The 21,758-nt window shown below is 39.7% G+C and overlaps 2 protein-coding genes and 1 pseudogene across 2 annotated transcripts; 2 read left to right on the top strand and 1 right to left on the bottom strand.

Annotated features, from left to right (window-relative positions):
- The first annotated feature begins 2,045 nt into the window (after positions 1 to 2,045).
- LOC149378901 (uncharacterized) lies at positions 2,046 to 3,539 on the top strand. Its single transcript, XM_089603900.1, has one exon. It carries the CDS (start codon positions 2,046 to 2,048, stop codon positions 3,537 to 3,539), a length of 1,494 nt encoding a protein of 497 aa, XP_089460026.1.
- A 7,628-nt stretch (positions 3,540 to 11,167) lies between these two features.
- Positions 11,168 to 13,554, top strand: LOC149378900 (uncharacterized; annotated as a pseudogene).
- A 144-nt stretch (positions 13,555 to 13,698) lies between these two features.
- LOC149378899 (GHMP kinase family protein) lies at positions 13,699 to 17,260 on the bottom strand. Its single transcript, XM_089603149.1, has 10 exons — positions 16,844 to 17,260; positions 16,171 to 16,369; positions 15,873 to 15,936; positions 15,602 to 15,665; positions 15,416 to 15,496; positions 14,907 to 14,993; positions 14,522 to 14,679; positions 14,401 to 14,449; positions 14,167 to 14,291; positions 13,699 to 14,079 (listed from the first exon to the last, which is right to left on the bottom strand). Exons 1-10 carry the CDS (start codon positions 17,057 to 17,059, stop codon positions 13,857 to 13,859), a joined length of 1,266 nt encoding a protein of 421 aa, XP_089459275.1. The 5' UTR covers positions 17,060 to 17,260; the 3' UTR covers positions 13,699 to 13,856.
- Between the last annotated feature and the right edge of the window lie 4,498 nt (positions 17,261 to 21,758).

Here is a 21,758-nt window from a genome sequence, read left to right as displayed (position 1 = left end):
GGTCAAACATTTGGATTAGATTGGTGCTTCATGGTTGGGTTGAGAGTGAAATTCTATGGGTATGGGTGTGTGTTAGCGCTAACGAGAGTAGCTACCTAGTTAGTGAATCTTAGACAAGTTTAGACACCGAGAGGTAATAAACGAGTGAGCTTGACCCATCCCATCTTTAACCTTCCTAGAGCTATAGAAAGACTAGGGGTAGTTGTAGTTGATTGAAATCCCGGGCTAAATGCGGTTTTGTGATTTAATAGAACCCAAACCGAGAGGTGTAAGTTCGACACATAGCTAGATTCCTAAAGACTCGAGAGATATTAGTGATTGTTATAGGAGGGGTTGAGACTAAGTTTTAACACTCTAAACCCGAGCTTAGAATCGTATCTTGACCGACCGACTCGATGAAATAACGAAATCGTGCCCCTTCCTTTTAACTTGTGTTTAAATATTGTTTTCACTCTTGTTTACATTTCATCTTTGTCTCAAAACAATCAAAAACCCCCATTTTTCATTTCCATAACTCGAAAAAGAAAGCTAGTGAGTTTGCTTCGGAAATAGTCTAGAGTCCTTGTGGGATCGATATCCGTGCTTTTGCACTCTATTACTTGACGACACGTTCGCTTGCGTCGTGTAGAATTTTTCTTTAGTTAAGAAAATTCCCATCAAGTTTTTGGCGCCGTTGCCGGGGACTACGGTTCTATTTTCGATTGAATTATCTAGTTTAATTTTTGAGTTTGCTTGTTATTATTGTGCTTATTGTGTGCCTCTTATGTTTTAAAGGTGCATGCGACGACGTAACCCTCGCTCATTCCTATCAATCACGAGATCGAACGGACTTGCCGACGGAACCGAGCGGAGGCAAGGCGAGCCGCCATGGAAGGAGGCAATGAAGCACAACCTCGTGCTCATCGAAACGGAGAACAAGTGGAAGAACGAATGACTATACTCGATTATGGTCAACCCACTTTTGATGAGCATCAATCGGCGATACGAATTCCGGAGATGGAAGGGAACCCGAATTTCGAGATTAAAACCTCGATCATTCACATGGTGCAAAACAATCAATTCGCCGGTTCCCCCTCCGAAGATCCGCAAGACCACATCAACAATTTCTTGCGGATTTGCAACACGTTCAACCTCCCTCATTTGTCCAAGGAAGCCGTGTGTCTCCGACTTTTCCCGTTCTCCATCCGAGACCGCGCACATGGGTGGTTATCCTCTCTTGCTCCGGGTTCGATCACCACATGGGATGACTTATGCTCGAAGTTCATCTCACGATTCTTCACTTTTGAGAAGATGACCCGGAGGAGAAACGAAATCCATAACTTTAGACAAGACGACGGAGAGTCCCTCTACAAAGCGTGGGCTCGCTTCAAGGACATGATTCGGAAGTGTCCGGGCCACGGTATAGCGGAGTGGGTGCAACTACAAATCTTCTATAGCGGGCTTATGGCTTCGACTCAAGACCGAGTCAAACCGCATCGGGAGGCTCACTTCTCGACAACACCACCACCGACGCGTTTGCACTACTCGAGAAGATGGCCCAAGTGAACGATCAATGCCCGATCGAGAGGAGAATTGCCGCGAGAGAGCCGATAACTCCGGAGATGGAGCTCCTCAAATCGTTGACAATTGAGGTAGCCAAACTCGCGAAGACCGTCCACAGAAAAAAAGCGGTGAAGGCGGTAGGGACATCTCACCACAAGTGTGGTTTGTGTGCGGGTCCTCACCCGACGGACGAATGTGGCGAGATAGAGGAGTCTAAGTTTGTGGGAAACCACAACAATCGTCCCACGTACCAAAACTCAGGGAATTATTACACGGGAGCGAGGAACAATCATCCAAACCTCTCATGGAGAAATCCTCAAGACCAAGTGGCAATGCAACCGGCTCCACCTCATCACTAACAACCATACCTTCCACCACATCATCAACATCATCAACACCCACCGCCTCAACAACACCATCAACAACACCATGGGAGCTCTCAATACCGGAATAATCCTCATTCTCAAGACAAGAGACCGAATCTTGAAGAATTAATTGCCCAAATGGCAATTGAAAACACCAAGTTCATGACGAATACCACGGCTGCGCTCGAACGCCAAAAAGCGGCCCTCAAAAGCAACTCGGCCCAAATAAGAACTCTTGAAGTTCAAATGGGTCACTTCGCTAAAGCCATGAGCGAGAGACCGCAAGGTTCCCTCCCAAGCAACACCGACGTCAACCCTCGACCACAATGTAACGCCATTACATTGAGAAGCGGTAATGTGACCAACAACTCGACCGAGAGTCAAGAGAAGAAGAGAGGAAAGGCACACGTGGACGACTCATCACCGACGGATCAAGCTTCACCGACAATGCTTCCAATTGCCCCACCAAGTACCAAGGTTCCCGTTCAAGTCCCTTTCCCTCAACGCCTCAAGAAGAACGAGCTCGACAAGCAATTTGGTAAGTTTCTTGATATCTTCAAGAAACTCGAAATCAACATACCATTTGCCGAAGCGATAGAGCAAATACCAAAGTATGCGAAGTTCTTAAAGGAAATCATTACCCACAAGAGATGGATAAGCGAAGAGTGCGACACTATCGCTCTCACCGAGGAGTGTAGTGCGATTATCCAACGGAGGCTACCCAAGAAGTTGAAAGATCCGGGGAGTTTCACCGTCCCTTGTGATATTGGAGGCTCGAATCTTGGGAGAGTGCTTTGTGACTTGGGAGCTAGCATCAACTTGATGCCGTACTCGGTCTTCGTCAAGCTTGGAATCGGGGAGATCGCACCGACTCGCATCACGCTTCAAATGGCGGATCGGTCAATCAAGTATCCGCGGGGAGTGATCGAGGACGTACTCGTTAAGGTGGATAAATTCATCCTCCCGGCGGATTTTATTGTGCTCGACATGGAGGAGGATCGAAACATTCCGATCATTTTGGGGAGACCATTCTTAGCGACCGCCGGTGCGCTCATCGATGTGCAAAAAGGAGAATTGAAGTTGCGGGTCAATGGCGAAGAAGCTCATTTCAACGTCTTCAACTCGGTGAAATACCCACGAGCTAGCGACGATATATTCCGCATCGACATGTGTAACTTCATCATCAACGACTATGCTCACCAATCCACCGATTCACTAGAGGTATGCCTTCTAAACTCAATGGATTTTTCTAATGACTTGTTGAAATGTGAAGCTTTAGATGAGGCAAAGTACATGGATAGCTTTGAGCCTAACCAGAAGAAGTATTTTGAGAGTTTGGGGGAGAGACCACCACGAGTGCTTCCGTCAATCGAGAAGGCACCCGAGCTCGAGCTCAAGGAGTTACCATCACATCTCCAATACTCCTACTTAGGAGATGAGTCTACACTCCCGGTGATCATTTCCGCGCACTTGAGCAAGACGGAGGAAAATAAACTTTTGGAGGTGTTGCGAAGCCACAAGACCGCTATAGGATGGACTTTGTCCGACATCAAGGGCATTAGTTCATCCTATTGCACGCACCGAATCCACATGGAAGACGGTCACCGCCCCTCGGTCGAGCATCAACGATGACTTAACCCGGCGATGAAAGAAGTGGTGAGGAAGGAAATTTTAAAGTGGCTTGACGCCGGAGTCATCTACGCCATCTCCGATAGCCCTTGGGTGAGTCCGGTTCAATGTGTGCCAAAGAAAGGAGGCATAACGGTGGTCAAGAACTCCAACAACGAACTCATTCCGACTCGGACCGTGACCGGTCACCGCATTTGCATGGATTATCGAAAGCTCAACAGTGCAACCCGGAAAGACCACTTCCCGTTGCCTTTCATCGACCAAATGCTCGACCGCCTCGCCGGCCACAACTACTATTGCTTCCTTGACGGCTACTCCGGGTACAATCAAATCGCCATCGATCCCGAAGATCAAGAGAAGACCACTTTCACGTGTCCCTATGGCACATTTGCTTTCTGGAGAATGCCATTTGGACTATGCAATGCACAGGCGACTTTCCAACGATGCATGATGGCTATCTTCTCCGACATGGTGGAGCGTACCATCGAGGTATTCATGGACGATTTCTCGGTGTTTGGTTCCGACTTTGACCAATGCCTTGAACATTTGTCCATGGTGCTTGCGAGGTGTGTTGAGATAAATCTTGTGCTAAATTGGGAGAAGTGTCACTTTATGGTGAAAGAAGGCATTGTGTTGGGTCATCGAATCTCGACGCAAGGATTGGAGGTTGACCGAGCCAAGATAGAGACGATTTCTAAGTTACCTCCTCCAATATCGGTGAAGGGAGTTCGAAGCTTTCTCGGCCATGCGGGTTTCTATAGGCGCTTCATCAAAGATTTTTCAAAGATCACTAAGCCTCTTTGTGGCTTACTCGAGAAGGACGCGAAGTTTGTCTTCACTTTGGAGTGTTTAGAAGCCTTCAACACTCTAAAGAAGATGTTAAGCACGGCCCCGATCATCACCACCCCGGATTGGGACTTGCCTTTTGAGTTGATGTGTGATGCGAGTGACTTCGCAGTTGGAGCGGTTCTCGGTCAAAGGAAGGACAAAGTCTTCCACACCATCTACTACGCAAGCCGAACCCTCAACGAAGCTCAACTCAACTACACCACTACCGAGAAGGAGCTCTTAGCCGTGGTGTTTGCCTTCGACAAGTTCTGGCCGTACGTCATCGGAAACAAGGTGGTAGTCTACACCGATCACGCCGCGATACGTTATTTAATGACGAAGAAAGATGCCAAGCCTCGGCTTATTCGGTGGGTTCTCTTGCTTCAAGAATTTGATGTGGAGATCAAGGACAAGAAAGGAACGGAGAACTTGGTAGCCGACCATCTCTCTCGTCTCGAGACCTTTGAGCACGTCCACGATCGTGCCAAGCCCATTGACGACTTATTCCCCGACGAGAAACTAATGGCGGTTCAAGGAGCCGCATTACCATGGTATGCCGATTATGTCAACTATTTAGTCGGCGAGGTGATTCCGGAAGACCTCAAGTCGTACCAAAAGAAGAAGTTTCTCTCGGATGTTCGAACGTACTATTGGGAAGAGCCGATTCTCTATCGGCAATGTGCGGATCAAATCATTCGTCGGTGTGTTCCGGAAGATGAGATGGACTCGGTGATGAGGCATTGCCACAAGTTGGAATGTGGAGGGCACTTCGGCCTGACACGCACCGCGGCTAAGATTCTCCAAAGCGGTTTTTATTGGCCGTCGATCTTCAAGGATTGCCGAGAGTTCATCATGTCGTGCGATCGATGTCAACGGACGGGAAACATCTCCAACCGAAACAAGATGGCATTGACAAATGTTCAAGAGATCGAACCGTTTGATGTGTGGGGAATCGATTTCATGGGACCGTTCCCATCGTCTTACAACAACAAGTATATCCTCCTCGCGGTGGATTATGTGACGAAGTGGGTTGAAGCTAAGAAGACTCCGATGAGTGACGGTAAAGCGGTCCTAAACTTTCTCAAGAAGAACATTTTCTCTCGTTTTGGTACTCCTCGGGCCATTATAAGTGACGGTGGATCTCACTTTTGTACCGTCAATTCGAAGCACTTCTCGCCAAGTATAGCGTGACTCATCGGAAGGCATTGGCTTATCATCCTCAAGCCAACGGTCAAGCGGAAGTTTCGAATCGAGAAATTAAGCAAATTCTCGAGAAGACGGTTGGAAGTTCCTTGAAGGATTGGTCCAACAAGCTCCACGATGCTCTTTGGGCCTACCGAACCGCGTTCAAGACGCCTTTAGGTATGTCCCCATATCGACTTGTTTACAGGAAAGCTTGTCACTTACCGGTTGAGCTTGAGCACAAGGCCTTGTGGGCGATAAAAAAGCTAAACTTCGACTACCAAGCGGCGGGGCAACAACGACTCCTTCACCTCAACGCCCTCGACGAGCTAAGAACCGATGTGTATGAGAACGCAAAGATCTACAAAGAAAAGACCAAGGCGTGGCATGACAAACATATCGTGCGAAAGGAGTTTGTAGTGGGCCAAAGAGTTCTTCTCTTCAACTCTCGGTTGAAACTTTTTCCCGGGAAATTGAAGTCTCGGTGGTCCGGTCCGTTCGAAGTCATTCAAGTATTCTCATACGGCTCGGTGGAACTCAATGAAGCCAATGGATCGACCTTCAAAGTGAATGGACAACGAGTGAAGCCATACTACGGCGGAGTATTCGAGAGTGAGCGGGTAGTCACTCTCCTCGCCCCGGAACAATGAACGACAAATCGGTACCCCGTCGAGCTCTAGACGTTAAATTAAGCGCTTGTGGGAGGCAACCCACGATTCTTTCGTTGTCTTTATTTTCTTTTATTTTCTTTTAATTAAAAAAATGAAAAAAATGAAAAAAAAAAAAATGAAAAAAATGAAGAAAAAAAAAGAGGCACAATTTTGCCTAGTAAAGAGATGTACATATTCATATACCCTTTTGCATTTTATTTTATTTTGTTTGTGTTTGGCGTGGTGCAACATTTCTTGTTAGACGAGCAAGCACATAATCTAGACTAGAGTTTGAAAAGTCTAAGTTTGGGGGTATTGGTGAATCTTAATGTTAACGAAGGAATGTAAAAGAAAGTTGTGAATATTGCTCTTTTGGTGAGTATGAGTCGCTAGGGTAGCGTGTTTAGTCACTTAAAAACTCCATATCCTACCCTTGACCCAAGCCTAACGTTACAAGCCTTGAAAGACCTTTCGACTAGCGCTTACTCTCCTAAACCGAGTGGAGAGTGTTTGGTGAAAGCCTTATGGTGTTCCTAATTCATCATTGAATATCCTTTTTGAGTTTGCATGCTAGGATAAGGTGGAAAGAACTCCGAAGATACTTGACTTGGACTCGATGAAAACTTTTACACGGGAAGCCTCAAGCTAGGTAAAGCCACACGAGAATTGGTTGAACACTTGTATTAATTGAGCTTTACATGTGATTGTTCTTACTCTTGAGTCGATTTTGTCTAGGAGAGACGTTCATGCGAAACCAAGGCCATAGCACTTTCAACACTCTATTTTGTTTAGTTCAGCGTAGCATAGCTTCTTCTATTTTGTTTAGTTTAGTATAGCTTTGTGACTTGTTTAAGTTTTGTGTGGTTGTGTTGTATATATTGTTGTTTTGTTACTTGAGGACAAGTAACGGTTCAAGTTTGGGGGTTTGATAAGTGAGATTCATTCACACTTATCTATGACTCTTAGATAAGAACCGGAACTTGTTCTTAGTGTTTTTTTATGTTATTTTGTAGTTTTATTATGTTTTCAGGATAAAGAGAGTGAGAGAAGGCTGTGGTGCGAAAGCGGGTTGAATCGGAGCTAAATCGAGGAAGTTATGGCCTTTTGAAGTAAAGTCAACAAAAGTCAACGACGGTCAACAAGAAGTCAGCATTTCAAGGTTGGCGCGCCACGCCTATTGAATGGCGCGCCGCGCCCTGGTGACTAAATTTACACCCGAGAGCTCGAGCGGCAGACGCGCAAGAGAGGCGCGGCACGCCTTCAGAAATTCAAGAGTGGCGCGGCGCGCCTGTTATGTGGCGCGCCGCGCTAGGTGCTTTTTCAGAATTTTTGGAGCTCGTCTTTTAAATCATTTTTGGCCCTTGGATCTCATCCAAGGGTCCATATTTGCTCCAAAAACCTCTCTTAAATCCTCATATACACTTGTTCAAAGGAAAAAGAGGGAGAAGAGAATAGAAGACATTTTTACTTTGGTTTTGAAAAACTTGAGAGAGAAAGTGAGAGAGAGAAAGCTAGGGTTTGACACTCATTTTGTTCTTGAGCTTGGGAGTGAAGAAGAAGAAGGAGAAGTGACAACCTCCAACATCCTCATCACCTCCATTTGTTCACCCTTAACTCTATCTCTTTTATTTATTGTTCTTTATTTATTTACTCTACTCATTGCTTTGTTGGATATATTTTAAGCTTTCAAGCATTCTATTTGAGTTTTGTTGATTACTTTTATCTATTGAGCATTGAATATTGTGATTACTTTATTGTTTTATCTAAGTGGAATATTGAAGTAGTGCTTGAGTTAATGAAAGCTTTGTTTGGTTGTTGAGATTAGCATTCAATGTCTTGTTTCTTTATTGTTTTGTTTCTTTTACTTATTTCAATTATACTTTGTTTATTCTTAATTATGAGTAGCTAAATAGATTTGGGGTGCGATGTAGTTGAGTAGTTGAGTTGGTTGGTCAAACATTTGGATTAGATTAGTGCTTCATGGTTGGGTTGAGAGTGAAATTCTATGGGTATGGGTGTGTGTTAGCGCTAACGAGAGTAGCTACCTAGTTAGTGAATCTTAGACAAGTTTAGACACCGAGAGGTAATAAACGAGTGAGCTTGACCCATCCCATCTTTAACCTTCCTAGAGCTAAAGAAAGACTAGGGGGTAGTTGTAGTTGATTGAAATCCCGGGCTAAATGCGGTTTTGTGTTTTAATAGAACCTAAACCGAGAGGTGTAAGTTCGACACATAGCTAGATTCCTAAAGACTCGAGAGAGATTAGTGATTGTTATAGGAGGGATTGAGACTAAGTTTTAACGCTCTAAACCCGAGCTTAGAATCGTATCTTGACCGACCGACTCGATGAAATAACGAAATCGTGCTCCTTCCTTTTAACTTGTGTTTAAATATTGTTTTCACTCTTGTTTACATTTCATCTTTGTCTCAAAACAATCAAAAACCCCCATTTTTCATTTCCATAACTCGAAAAAGAAAGCTAGTGAGTTTGCTTCGGAAATAGTCTAGAGTCCTTGTGGGATCGATATCCGTGCTTTTGCACTCTATTACTTGACGACACGTTCGCTTGCGTCGTGTAGAATTTTTCTTTAGTTAAGAAAATTCCCATTAGTCATATTACTTGAATAACAACAGACACAAAATCAATACAATTACACATAACAAGAACTTGATTTGAAAAGCTTCACTAGCTAATCCGACCAAATTCTCTCTAGTATGAACGAAGGTATTTGGACTCTCAGCTTCTGATTCCCCATTTTCATTCATTTTGTTCATCATTTCTGTAATTGTATCTGTCGATGGGGTACAACTAGGAGGGTCAATCCATCTAAAATATCCGCAACCTGGGTCATTTTTATGCTAAGAAACCAAACAATTCCCCCACAATCAAACACACAAATTATCCACGTTACCCAAACACACAAATTTAAGAAGAAGAAAAAAAACAACACTAACCTTATACAGAGCACAACCAAAAAAACGTCTTCCTGGGTTACGACCTGTCCTTGACGTCCTCTCCACAGTCTTCAATTCGCACGAACACGTCGGCGGCTCGCGCGTGGACGTTTCGCCAACAACGACGTCGGATTTCTTGCGATTAGACGTGCTATGGCTTCTCTCCATACCGACGACACCTAAATTAGACGTGCAGAAGTTTTGAATTTGAATTTTAATCGGAGACGCTAACCCTAGCTCAATCGATTTGGGACTCAGTCGATTTGGGGGTTCTCTCTTTTTCGAATGGTTTTTTTATATTCTCAATAAAAATGAGAACTGAAAATAAAATGAAAATCAAAACAATTTACTTGAGTCCAAGGACATTCTCGTAAATTCATTTACCCCTGGTACCATGTGACTACCACGTGGCCATTTAACTGACGGAGTGGGCTTATAATACACGGAAGGCCCATCAATTTTGTCGGTCATGATATTGAGGCCCATCATAAGTCATCTTCTGTCAGTGAGGCCATAAATCAGGGGGCAAATATACAATTTCTTCTTTTTATTATATATTCACACGTTACAAAAACACAAATTAAAAAGAAAAAAATGGTCCTTTAAACTTAGAAAAAGTTGAAAATTTTATATATATATTGTTCTATAAAATTTTACTTTGAAAAAGTTGCCAAAATTTGGTGATATGATGTTGAATCTTACTACTTCTAATACGTTTGTGATTATCTAAATGCGCTATCTTATAGGCATAAAATTCTTTTGCTTGTTGTTTAAAGCAGTGACAAAAAAAGAGAAGAAAAAAGAAAGCATACCTACATTGTGAAGTTGGTCATGTGGTCAAGCAACAAGTGCCATCCTCTATTCCTACTACTTTGAACCAAGGATTTAAATACCGTTATCATTACCGTTTCGAGGTTCATAATTTACTGGTAACCGCTGGTATCGTAAATGAATACTGGAGGAAGCAGGAAAAATAAGAAACCGGTACCGTTGAACTTACCGTTACCGTTGAGGAATACCGTCAAATACCGTATTTACCGAGAGGAATCCAGAAAAAAAATATACAAAAAACATACATAGTACGTATGATAAAATTCATAAAATTAAAAATAGTGTACAATGTTTCAATACATTACCATAATACAAACACAAAGTTCAATAGTACAAAACAAAATGATAAAGTTCAATAGTACAAACTAAAATGATAAGTTCAACACAATCCACTAAATACCATAGTTCAAATTCAACATAAAAGAAATAATTTGAACTAAATCATCAAAAACTAACGATAAATTTCGTGAAGAACACTAAATATCATCATATTTTAATAATTGTCGGTATTTGACCGATATTTGACCACTTACCGGTAAGTTTCCGTCGGAATGCGTAAAAATTGTCTAAAGACTGTCGGAAAGTGGACGGTTTCCCCGGAAATCGGAACGGTTTCCCCGGAATCCAAGAAAAAAACGGAAAGTGAACGGTTTTGTACATACCGATATCGGGACTTTGAAAAAAATGATTTCCGGATTGGTTTCCGTCCGGTTTCCCCGGAATTTCAAACCATGGTTTGAACACATAATAAAATTATATACATTGTTCTATAAAAAAAAAAAAAAATTACTTTGAAAAAGATGCCAAAATTTTGTAATATGATGTTGACATACTAGTCTACTTCTAATACGTTGGTAATTATATAAATACGCTATCTTATGGCATAAAATTCTTCGCTCGTTTAAAGCAGTGAGAAAAAAAAAAAAAAAAAAAAAAAAAAAAAAAAAAAAGAACAACATTGTGTGAAGTTGGTCATGTGGTCAAGCAATAAATGCCATCCTCTATTTGCTACACTTTTTAACTTCTAGCTTGAATTGTTCCTATGCTATAACACTTCAGCTTCATATTCAAGAGACATTAAGTCTTCTTTTTTGCTTCTTTGGCTACACTGGGCTGCTTTACATGCCAGTCTCGGATTACGAAGAAAAATCCATCATAGTGCTTTAGTTCTCTACAGTCCTTCAGATGGTGATGAAGAGAGTGGCTCTAATTGAGTCCATTGTTTTGGTGTCATGGGGATACCAAGCAACTCGACCTCCGGCTTTGAAGGTGGGTGGTGTTAGATGTGTGGAGCCTGATCGGCGCTGAGGTAACGACTGAAGACCTTACGACGATGATTCGCGGATCGATCTGTGCTCAGGTCGACGTGGGGTTTTGGAAAAAGGGTGGTAAATCTCATCTCCGAGGGTCTCATGGAGCAGAGCTCCTTGGGCGAAAATTATATTGTACGGGTTATTAGTTGAGGGTATTGTGAGAATTTCAAGCCTGTCTATTACCCCTAATGTTTTTCCTATAAATACCTTATGCGGCGATGTTCTTTGTAGAGCGCAAGAGAGTTGTAAACACATTTTCTCCCGATTTGAGTTTTAGTGAGAATCTGCAGCGGTAAAGTGGACGTAGCTTTCGCATTGAAAATGAACTACTATAAATTTGTGTGTGTGCTAATTTTTTGTTCTTTGCAAATTCTGTTTTCTGATTTTAGGTCGGTTTTATGTGTCGAATCCTAACATGTGGGTCCCGAGACGGACCGCCCATAACGGCCTCGAGAGTCAGGCTCATAGACCTAAGGCATTTGGCTTACAAAGAACACGGTGTCCCGAGAGAAGTGGCAAAATATAAGATGATCACTGTCCATGGCTTCTCTTCCTATAGGATTGACGCGGTATTCGCAACCGTTCTCTCTTTATTGTTATTGATTTATAACAGCTAGTCTTGGGCAATCCTTTAATTGTTTCGGGTGATATTCTCCTCGGGATTTATATTGTGGGGTTTGACCAACCCGGCTACGGAGAAAGTGACCCGGATCCGAATAGGACAACCAAGAGTTTGGCTTTGGATATTGAGGAGCTTGGTGATCAGTTGGGACTTTGTTCCAAATTCTATGTTCTTGACTATTCCATGGGAGGGCAAGTTATATGGACTTGCCACAAGTATATTCCCAACAGGTAAAATTATAATGTTCTGCCTCATAATCCAGTAATCCACGATGTGTTGTGTAATGATGTAGATACACCAGACCCGAGGTCAAGCAATTGCTTTAGGTCCCCACTAAATAAAAGCTTAAAATATGTAAAAAAGGTCTAAATCTAATATATTTTAGGCCTAAAATATATATATATTTTAGGCTCAAATATGCTAAATAATCTAAATAAACATTAATTTGCTTTAGGCCTCTTAAGTTTTAGAACCGAGCCTGAGATACACTATTGAAATTGAATAGTCTTGTATCACAGTAGATATTGTGCTGTATGTTAAGGGAAGGGAAAACTAGTAATCATGTCAATTTAATCATCATTGGGGAGGCTGATTAAAGCTATTAGTAATTTTAATAGTCACCTTATTGATACTATTATCTATATCTGTATGTTATTGATACTATTAATTATCCTGATTCCTTGTATTTTCCCGCCATCTCTTCAATAATTTTCTTGTTATGAATTCACGAGTTTTGATTGCATATTCATATTTTTTCGACAGGCTTGCAGGGGCGGGACTAATTGCTCCGGCGATCGACTGTTGGTGGCCATCTTTTCCACCGAAAATGGCATTTGAGGTGTATAAACAACAATAGGTGTTTGACCAGTAGACGCTCCGCGTGGTGCACCACATTCCATGGCTCACATACTGATGAAAAACCCAGAAATTATTCTCCTCTTCCACCTTTGCCTCCCAGACAGCTCATGATTTCTTCTGTCCCCAAGATTCTCCGCACTTTGAGCTCATCCATCACCCCGGAGATGCAAAAACACCGGGTAATTTACTCATTATACCATTCTCACCTACACCTAATTGGTTCTCTTTTAATATTTCTTAACCGTTTTTAATCTTTCATCCTCTAAAAAAACTCCGGCTAAGTTACAAATCTGTCGATTTTTTATGTCAAAATTGGTCTTTGACCAGTTAGAATGCCCACCTTTCAGTGACACAGTTAAGGTTCTTTTTTTTTTTTTTTTTTTTTACATTCTCGATTGTTTGGACCAGCAACAAGTGACGCAGCAAGGAGAGGCTGAGTCCATCAACCGAGATATGAGGGTCGGGTTCGGCAAATGGGAAATCGATCCGATGGAGATCGAGAACCCTTTTCCCAACAGTGAAGGGTAAGTCCATGTGTGGCAAGGCGATGAAAACAGGCTTGTCTCGGTCAAACTCCAGCACTATGCCGTCGAGAAGCTTCCGTGGATTCGTTACCACGAGTTACGAGGCACTGGTCACTTTTTTTCCGATGGCTGAGGGGATAATGTTTGATCTATGTTGAGGCAGTTACAAGTTGGGGATAAATAATGAAATTAATGTTTTGGTTGGAGCTAGGTATTGGTTGTAATAAAACTAATATCGCTACATTTAAGTTAATGTCGGCCAGGTTTTGGTTGGAATAAAATTAATGTTTGTATTAAAGTGTTTTTTTTTTATCGGATTGTATTAAAGAATATGTCACTTGTTTGCTCACTTTCCGCACTCGAAAACTCAAGGACAACCTTTTGCTGAACAAAAAAGAATGCACGGCAACAACAAAACTTTTATTCGTTGATGGGTAAAAAAAACATATAAGATTGCCATAATCAAAGGTTACATTACAAATACAAAACAAAAGAGAGAGAAACAAGGCATCAGTTATGAACTCAGATCTACGTAACTGACTTTAATGTTGTAAGAACTATTTCGGCATCCCAGTGAATGGGTTCAAGAGAGAGTGGGTTTCATCAGAAAGACAAACCGGACCGTTCCCGGGTCGGGTACAGATGAAATAATTCACATCGCCTCTGAACTTCTGAGAAGGAATGTTGTCCTTAATTTCTGGAGGCGGCGGCAAAGCTTCAACATCCTTCATACCCTGAAGCCCAGCATCTTGAAGGATCGACTTGTCCCCGTGAATGTAGCTAAACCACAATAAAACACATAATCCATCAGTATTACTGTAACTCCTAAGAAAAAGCCCACACGAGAGGGGATTAGATTTCTTTTACCTTTTCAACTCTGTATCAGAGTTGGGAGGGAAGTAGTAGAGCAGCCTTTGAAGCAGCTCAGAAGCAACTTGCCTGTTGCGTGCGATGAGAACCGCATTTGGCCCGGCATCGAAAGTATAAGCCACCTTTCAATTTAGTGAACATGAAAGTTTAAGTCTACCGCCTTTTTTTGTTCTTATTCTGTTGATGATGAAATTTCGACAAGCATGAAGACATTCAGTTAAATATACAAACCTGAGGCGTTCCTTGAGCGCGGTTCCACCTTTCGACAATGCTAATGATCCTGAAACAAAGTTGCATTACTGTCAGTAAAGCTCAAGATCTCGAAAAGATAGAATATGGAGAGAGGACTTGCTTGTGGGATGTATCATTCATGTAGAATATGGGGGGACTTGTGTCCAAGCAAACCGCATGAAACTGGTTGCTGTCGTTGCAAGTCAACTGTGCAAAAGCAGAAAAATCCCGCTTTTGAATAGCTTCCTCCATTTGCAATATGCGCTTTGGCACTACTTCCTGATAACGTTCAAAAGAATGAAGTGTCACTCTAACAGTTTAATCACCCAACTTAAACAGAACCTATATATTAGACCGTCACCGTTCAGTTGTATACAATTCAGATTTCAGAGTTATACCCAAGTTGAATGGTTTCTGAAAAAAAATAAATAAAAAAAAAATAAAAAATAAAAAATAAAAAAAAAACCAAGACTTGAGGGCAGTAGGTAAATAAAATAAAAAATTACCTTTGCCCTGTGCTGCAAAAGCAAACTTGTTTCAACAGTCTCACGCATTCCAGAGGTGCTGCTCGTTTCCTTTTGCTGAGCACTTACCTAAAATAGGATCCATTACACAATTCTTGAGCCGGCTTTAATTTAAATACAAGTTTAAGACCCAGAGGCAAAATAAACAACGTATATGTAACATTTTCTAATTGAGTGGAGCTTGTAATAGAAGATCCCTAATCAGATCTCATATAACCACCTAATAAACACACAGTAGTACCATTATATCACAATATCTAGTAAATCAACGATCTGCTTAGAAAAAATATTGAATCTTGCTCAAAGATTATAAAAAGTAGCTTGCATAGAACAAAGATATTTGAAAAGGAAAAAAGCTAAAACTACTAAAACCGTGCAAACAATCAGAGGAAATTTAAGGAAGACGTTGACAGCTTCAAGAAAATCAATAAAGAAGATAGCATTGTTAGAAGGAGAAACAAAAAATGCATTAACTAGAGGAAGATGAATACCACAGCGACAAGGATGACAAGTTCATCCCAGTGCTTTTCATCGGCAAGTTGAACAGCAATGCTGTCGCTTCCATTTTCCTCCTATAATTGTGAAATAAAAAAACCATATCAGTGAAATTACTCTTAAAGACCAAAGCTATTTTCATTGCCAGAATCTGAAAGGAAAGCACGAGAAATCAAACATACTTTTCCCATGCACCACTTGACAAATCCACCATACAAGCTTCGACAAGCGCTACCCGAACCTTGCCTGGTCGAGTAACAAACTTTATTACTACCACAAAACATAACTATGAAAATATAAAGCCAGCTAAGTTGCATGAATGAACAAGTCTGTATGATAAACTTGAAAAGATCTCCAAATAACCCAACACACACGTTACAATTATAATCAAATTTAACAGAGAGAACCCTTCTAGTGATTGACAGTAGTACTCGAGAAAAACACTGGGTGTACCTTGCAATAGCGGAAAGCCTACTCTGGTCTTCATTCACATTCATTAATTTCGCGAGAGAAAAAACTGCAAAGCAAAGAATATTCCACATGGTGATAAGTAAAAACCTCCTCCAAGAAACCCGCAGCAGAAACAAAAACACATGCTTTCATCATCACTTCGCAATCAAAATCATAATAACTACCAATACTACATAGGATACAACCACATCAAACTATGGTCCAGTGAACTCGTAACTCTGAAACCGAAACAAAGAGACAACGACAGTGATAATAAGAGAAGAACATTAGAAATGTTCACCGAAACATGCAAGACCGGCCGCGGAAGAAGCCAATCCGGCAGCAGTGGGAAAGTTGTTGTATGAAGCAATGTGTACTTTCAAGTTTGACCATTCCTCTTTCGCAATCTTCACACCCTTTTCCTTATCCTCCACATCACCAGCGCGGCTCCGAAGTTCCCTTAGGCAACTCTGGAATCGGCCTCCAGAAAGACAAATCTCCTAAACGAATCGTCCAAAGAAATACAATGAATAACAGTAATAAAATGTTAGAAATGTGCTTATGCCTTACAGGACAGTATAATATCTTCACTTCTTCTCTGAAAAATCTATACTGTCTAAAAGAAATTTATGTATCGAGATATTGCACAGAAATTAATCCAACTCCTCACTAGCTCCTACTAGATTTCTTAACAGTCTGTGAACCAAATGTTTGACAGCCTAAACTAGTGTATGTAAAAATCAAAACATTGCACTTTCTCTTCATCCAAAGAGGACAATGAATTCTACAAGTTACTTCATTAACAATCCATGAAAGAAAAAAAAATTGCGATATAATTGAGATCACAGGCTTTGCTGGCTATAATGGAATATTCATCAAATCTAATTCCAAAAGTAATTAGTATCCCGGGAAACAGAAACAAATGAAAATCAAAACCCAATTTAAGAAGAAAAATGGAAATAAATCGAGCAAACCTTTCCGTTGAGCCACATGCGATCTTGGTGGAAGGAAGGACTAACGGCGACGGTGGTTGTGGTACAGAGATGGTGAGGATCGAGCGTAACGCTGATGCTATCATTGACAGGCAAGATCAGCTTTTCGTCTCTCTTTCCCCAGTACTTTATCACCGCGATGTTCGTTGGAGTCCGCGCCGTCACCGTCAGAACCCAGCTCTTTGCCTCGTCCGCCATATCCACAACGCCTTGCTCTTTGGCTTCTCGGAGAATGTTGAGATTTGAGAAAAGGGATCTGAGAGAGGGAAATGAGGTTCGAATTTATAAATAATCTCACAGATCGTGAACTTTATATGCATAACCAGGATACGTTGTTTTTCAGTGCTGGAAAGCTTTTTGGTTCTGATTTCTCAGAGTTTCAAAGTGCTATATTATTATTATTATTAATAATATTAGTGGTGATGTGACGATGATATTACCAATAAATGTTAGTCAAAATGAGCATGCAGCACACTTGACCCATCTTATTCAATATTTTCAATGTAAATCGGATATATATTTTTGGGGAGTTGAGATCACGACAGCCAATATTTGGGTACAAAGAAAGAATACTGCCAAACCATTCCACGAATGAGTGCTTGATCACCAAAACTCTGAAATTATATAATTAAAAAAACAGTTGCGGAGAAATTTGATAAAAACATGTGTTAAAAATTAAAATACATCAAATTGATGTTTTAAGCTCGTAGTAAAATGTTGTAATATCTTTAACGAGGGATGTTGGGATCATTCGCGGAACGATTGATTCATTTGTGATAAATGAGCCTTGTTTTTGTTAAAAGTATGTGTAGTAGACCGATAATTGATTTGAGAGACTCGTTGAGATTGCGTTTTAGCTCCATTACTTTTTTAAGTGTCTTTTTATACGAACGAGTTGGAGGGAAGTTGTTGTTTTCCGATGATGGTATTAGATGAACCGTTCACTTTTGGCCAACTATTCTTGCCGGTTTTAAAATGAGATACATATTAAGAGAACCTAAACTTGGTATGTTGAGATCCTGCGGCACCAAGGACAAAGTCAGTAATTTCTCTCCAAGAGGGCTAATAGATGCATAATGCAGTAGATGACTTCTTGATTGTTCATACAAAAAAAAATAGATTTTCATCTTTTGAATTCTTTGAATAACTCCATGTTTATCAAAGATATCATTTTCAATTTACACAAATAATTTATCACTCATCGATCTCCCATTCGGCTTCATAGATGATTCTTCACAAATTTTCAAAGCTTAAAACACTCGCTCCATAATAACTAGTTGTAACAACCGATAAAATCAATGGCAATGTTATAAACTAATAAAATGAAAGGATATACAACTTATCTTTTTTGTTTCAACCATTTTTCGCTAAAAGTTCTCCAATACTTTGCAGATTCACAAACTGCTCGTTTTGCATCGCCTGTCTACTATACAAGTTTCAAGTTGATTATAAGCTCATTTTCTTAAAAATCTTGCGGGTAGTACCTAACCAGCTGATTAAAGTTTTGCTTGTCAAAATCTAAGAATGAGTAACTGTTGATGTCGGTTTCAACAATCTCAAATTATAATACGATATATATATTTGATTTATTTAAATATGGGTTTCAGGAGATGTCGTATAAGAAGCAAAGGAAATTCGAAAAGAAATGGATAAAAGCGAATATAAATACTCGAAGTTATTTTATTATTAATCGAAGAAATTACAAACTAAAAGAGGGCGAAGTGCCAAACTCAACAAGGGCGAACTCGAAGAAATAGAGCAGTGAGAGATCGAAGATAAGAATGTAAGCTTGCGTGTCGCGAAAATTGATATATCGGCTTCTATTTATAGTCGGAGCAGATTCGTTGAAGTGGACACGTGTTTGTCAGTTCGGCTCTTCCACGTCGCTGGTTGAAGTCGTCCCAGATCCGGTCTTTGCGGCGAGGTCCTCTATCCGCCTATGACCAATTCCTTTGACTAAATCCGTGTGGGTAATACATCTCTTCTTCGGCGAACTGGGCTTCTTATTGGGCTTGGGTCGGTCTTCCGGAGTCGAACTGGCCCAGATGGTTCTTGAAAACTAGGTCGCTTCTTCTGTTGGGCTTTGGCCGGTCCGAAGCCCAGCTTAAGTGATTTCTATTTGGGGAAAATGATTTTTGACCCCCACAGTAACTTAGACCCTATAAGACGCATATAGATTCTTACTGCTAAAAAATTAAGACAATCGCTAATTTCATAATAATAATTATATACAACTCACAAACCAGTGTGCGTGTGACGGAGCTAAAAATTCCGATCGTGGAGGACAAATTTAGAAAAATCATATAAACTACGCTAAGATAAATAATTGATAAAAAAATTTAGAACAAAAATTGAAAATTTCCATAAGTTATGTGGAAATTTGCCTACCTTGAACTATATGACAGCATAAAGATTCACCGGTCCACATGGGATGATCTTTGTCGTCCAAAAGCAGAGGGTGGGTTGAATTTTTGCGACCTCCGCCACTTCAACCCAAGGTTTAAAATATCAATACCGATATCTATACCGAGGTTTTGATTTTACGGATATATCGAGTATCGACGGATATTCTATAACAATTTTAATACTGATTACCGATTATATCGCTATCGACGGATATATCGACAAAAATCTTATAACAAAATATAATAGAAGAAATATATGCCATTATTTATATTTTTAAATTTCTAATAAAACAATCAAATTTAAAATATACATATAACCATTTTCTTATAGATATACATTATTAATATTTACATTATTTTCTCAATATTTAAAAATGTAATAAAATAATTTTTTTCAAAGAAATGGTTATATTTTTCTACTACATTACAAATATTCTTTAAAATAATAAAAAAGAATAGTATTATATATTTAATTATTTAGTCTATCAATATAGATATTATATATAATACGTTATTTGTCATACATATATTTATATGTATTATAAAATATAAATAAGGAAATATTGATAATATCATTATACTGAGTAAAATTAATCAGTAAAAGATATAAATAATAAGAAATAATAAATAAAAAATAAAGAAAAATAAATAAAACGATATTTTCAAATTTGGACGATATTTTATCGATATTTGTCGATATTTTGAATTTTTTAACTACTAAAAAATATCGGTATTTTATCGATATATCATCGATATTTTAACGGTATTTATAAAATGATAACGATTACAACGGATATTTTACCGAGACTCTTCAGAAAACGATATATCAGCGATATATCCCGATATTTTGAACATGGCTTCAACCAAGTCCTATTGGCCAAACAAGGATTATGCTTAATCTCGCATCTTATGGCGCTCGCAGCCAAAGTACTCAAAGCTAAATACTATCAACTAACAGCTTTCTCTCTGTGGAAATCACAAGGGCGCCCTCGTATCTTTGGCGATCGATCTTGTGGAGCAGTGATGCAATAAAAAAAGGCCTACGGTGGCAAGTCCGTGATGGCAGCCAGATCGATGCCTTCATTGAACGTTGGCTCCCTCGGCACCCGAGTTTTCCTGAAACTTATTAACAGTTATTGCATACTATTAATTTTGGTTCTATAATTTTTTTACATCCGTCGTGGCTAAAAATGTAACAGAGAGAGAGAGAGAGAGAGAGAGAGAGAGAGAGTATTTAAGTAGAGATGAATTATTTTCGTTTAATTTATTTTTCACAAAAATGAGAGGAAAAAATAAGGGTAATTCTGTCTTAGTATATTACGGATTGGCTAATTATCAAATATAACTAAAATGTTGACTATTTCACAATTCTAAGTTTTGAAAAGGCTAATAAGCTAGAACGCCCCTATAACAATTTTATTTATGAGAAAAATAATTGTTTATATTTTAAAAGAAACAATAGTTTTTAAAAGGAATGAAAACAGCAACTGTTTTGAAAATATTGCATTTTAAAAGTATTATATTTGTAATTTTCCCAAAAAACACTAATCGGTGAAGTTAACTTACAATGCACGTCCAGTGGTTGGGGTAAAGGTAAACTGTACCGATGAACTTATCGTTATTGACGTGGTTTACCGACAAATACCAAATTTACCGAATGGGTATCCAGTAAACAAATAAATATAAATATGTATATATATAATTAATAATAATATTAATATAAACTAAAAATATTAACAGTCAATACATTATTATCATCTTTTAAAACTAAATGAGAGCACTGTTGACAATGGTGCCCACAAGAAGAGTTGTAATCTTTATATTATGCATTTGATGTAATAAAGTCTCATGAAGACTCTTGCTTGTAATTGCTTATTCATTAATAAAAAGTTGAAACGTTCATTCAATCTTCCTTGTATGAAGCTTTATGATAAAACATTAGTCTTTAGTCCATAAACAAACTAAACAACTTACGAAGAGACAAATGTGGATTTGCATGAACAAACTCTTCGTAGTTTGCTTAAAACGATATATTCGCAATCAAAGGGTCAAAGGACTATTGACCTCAGTATGATTGTTAGAAGAATCTATGATGTCTGGTTATGAGGCATTGAGAGTTGGAGACTCTATAGTTCTTCTAGGTATCTTCCGAAGGTACTGAATTGACCAGTGCACTTCTAGAGACAAGATAAGAACAAACCATTTAACCTCTTATGTCTCGAAGTCACTATGTATGAATTGCATCGTGCTTACCTTAATCCTGAAATGAGACATGTCATTTCACACCTTAGTATTCTCATTTGAGAAAGTCAGAGTTCGGACTCACTATGTGATTTCGAACAGGGCCTATTGGTGAAGTACTAAGTTGTGAGAATGTCATGAGTAACTTTGTGAAGTTCTCATAGATATGGAATTCATGTACAAGATTGCTGAAATGCAATGTATATCACCTCATGCTTTGTTCCTTGGAGTGTGAATAAATGAACTGGCCA

Source organism: Urtica dioica, chromosome 12, assembly GCF_054948205.1.
Source record: "Urtica dioica subsp. dioica isolate 48M chromosome 12, U.dioica_male_clone48M_v1_H2, whole genome shotgun sequence".
Lineage (NCBI taxonomy): Eukaryota > Viridiplantae > Streptophyta > Magnoliopsida > Rosales > Urticaceae > Urtica > Urtica dioica.
This window is presented reverse-complemented; position numbering and strand designations above follow the sequence as displayed.

Bases quoted from the DNA above. Each gene is read 5' to 3' on its own strand.
- LOC149378901 (XM_089603900.1), top strand. From the start codon at position 2,046: ATGGCAATTGAAAACACCAAGTTCATGACGAATACCACGGCTGCGCTC.
- LOC149378899 (XM_089603149.1), bottom strand. From the start codon at position 17,059: ATGGCGGACGAGGCAAAGAGCTGGGTTCTGACGGTGACGGCGCGGACT. The intron at 14,680-14,906 runs GTAATTTTTTAT...GAACGTTATCAG, and splicing joins TTTTGCAGCACAGGGCAAAG to GAAGTAGTGCCAAAGCGCAT. The intron at 14,080-14,166 runs GTAAAAGAAATC...ATTGTGGTTTAG, and splicing joins TCTGATACAGAGTTGAAAAG to CTACATTCACGGGGACAAGT.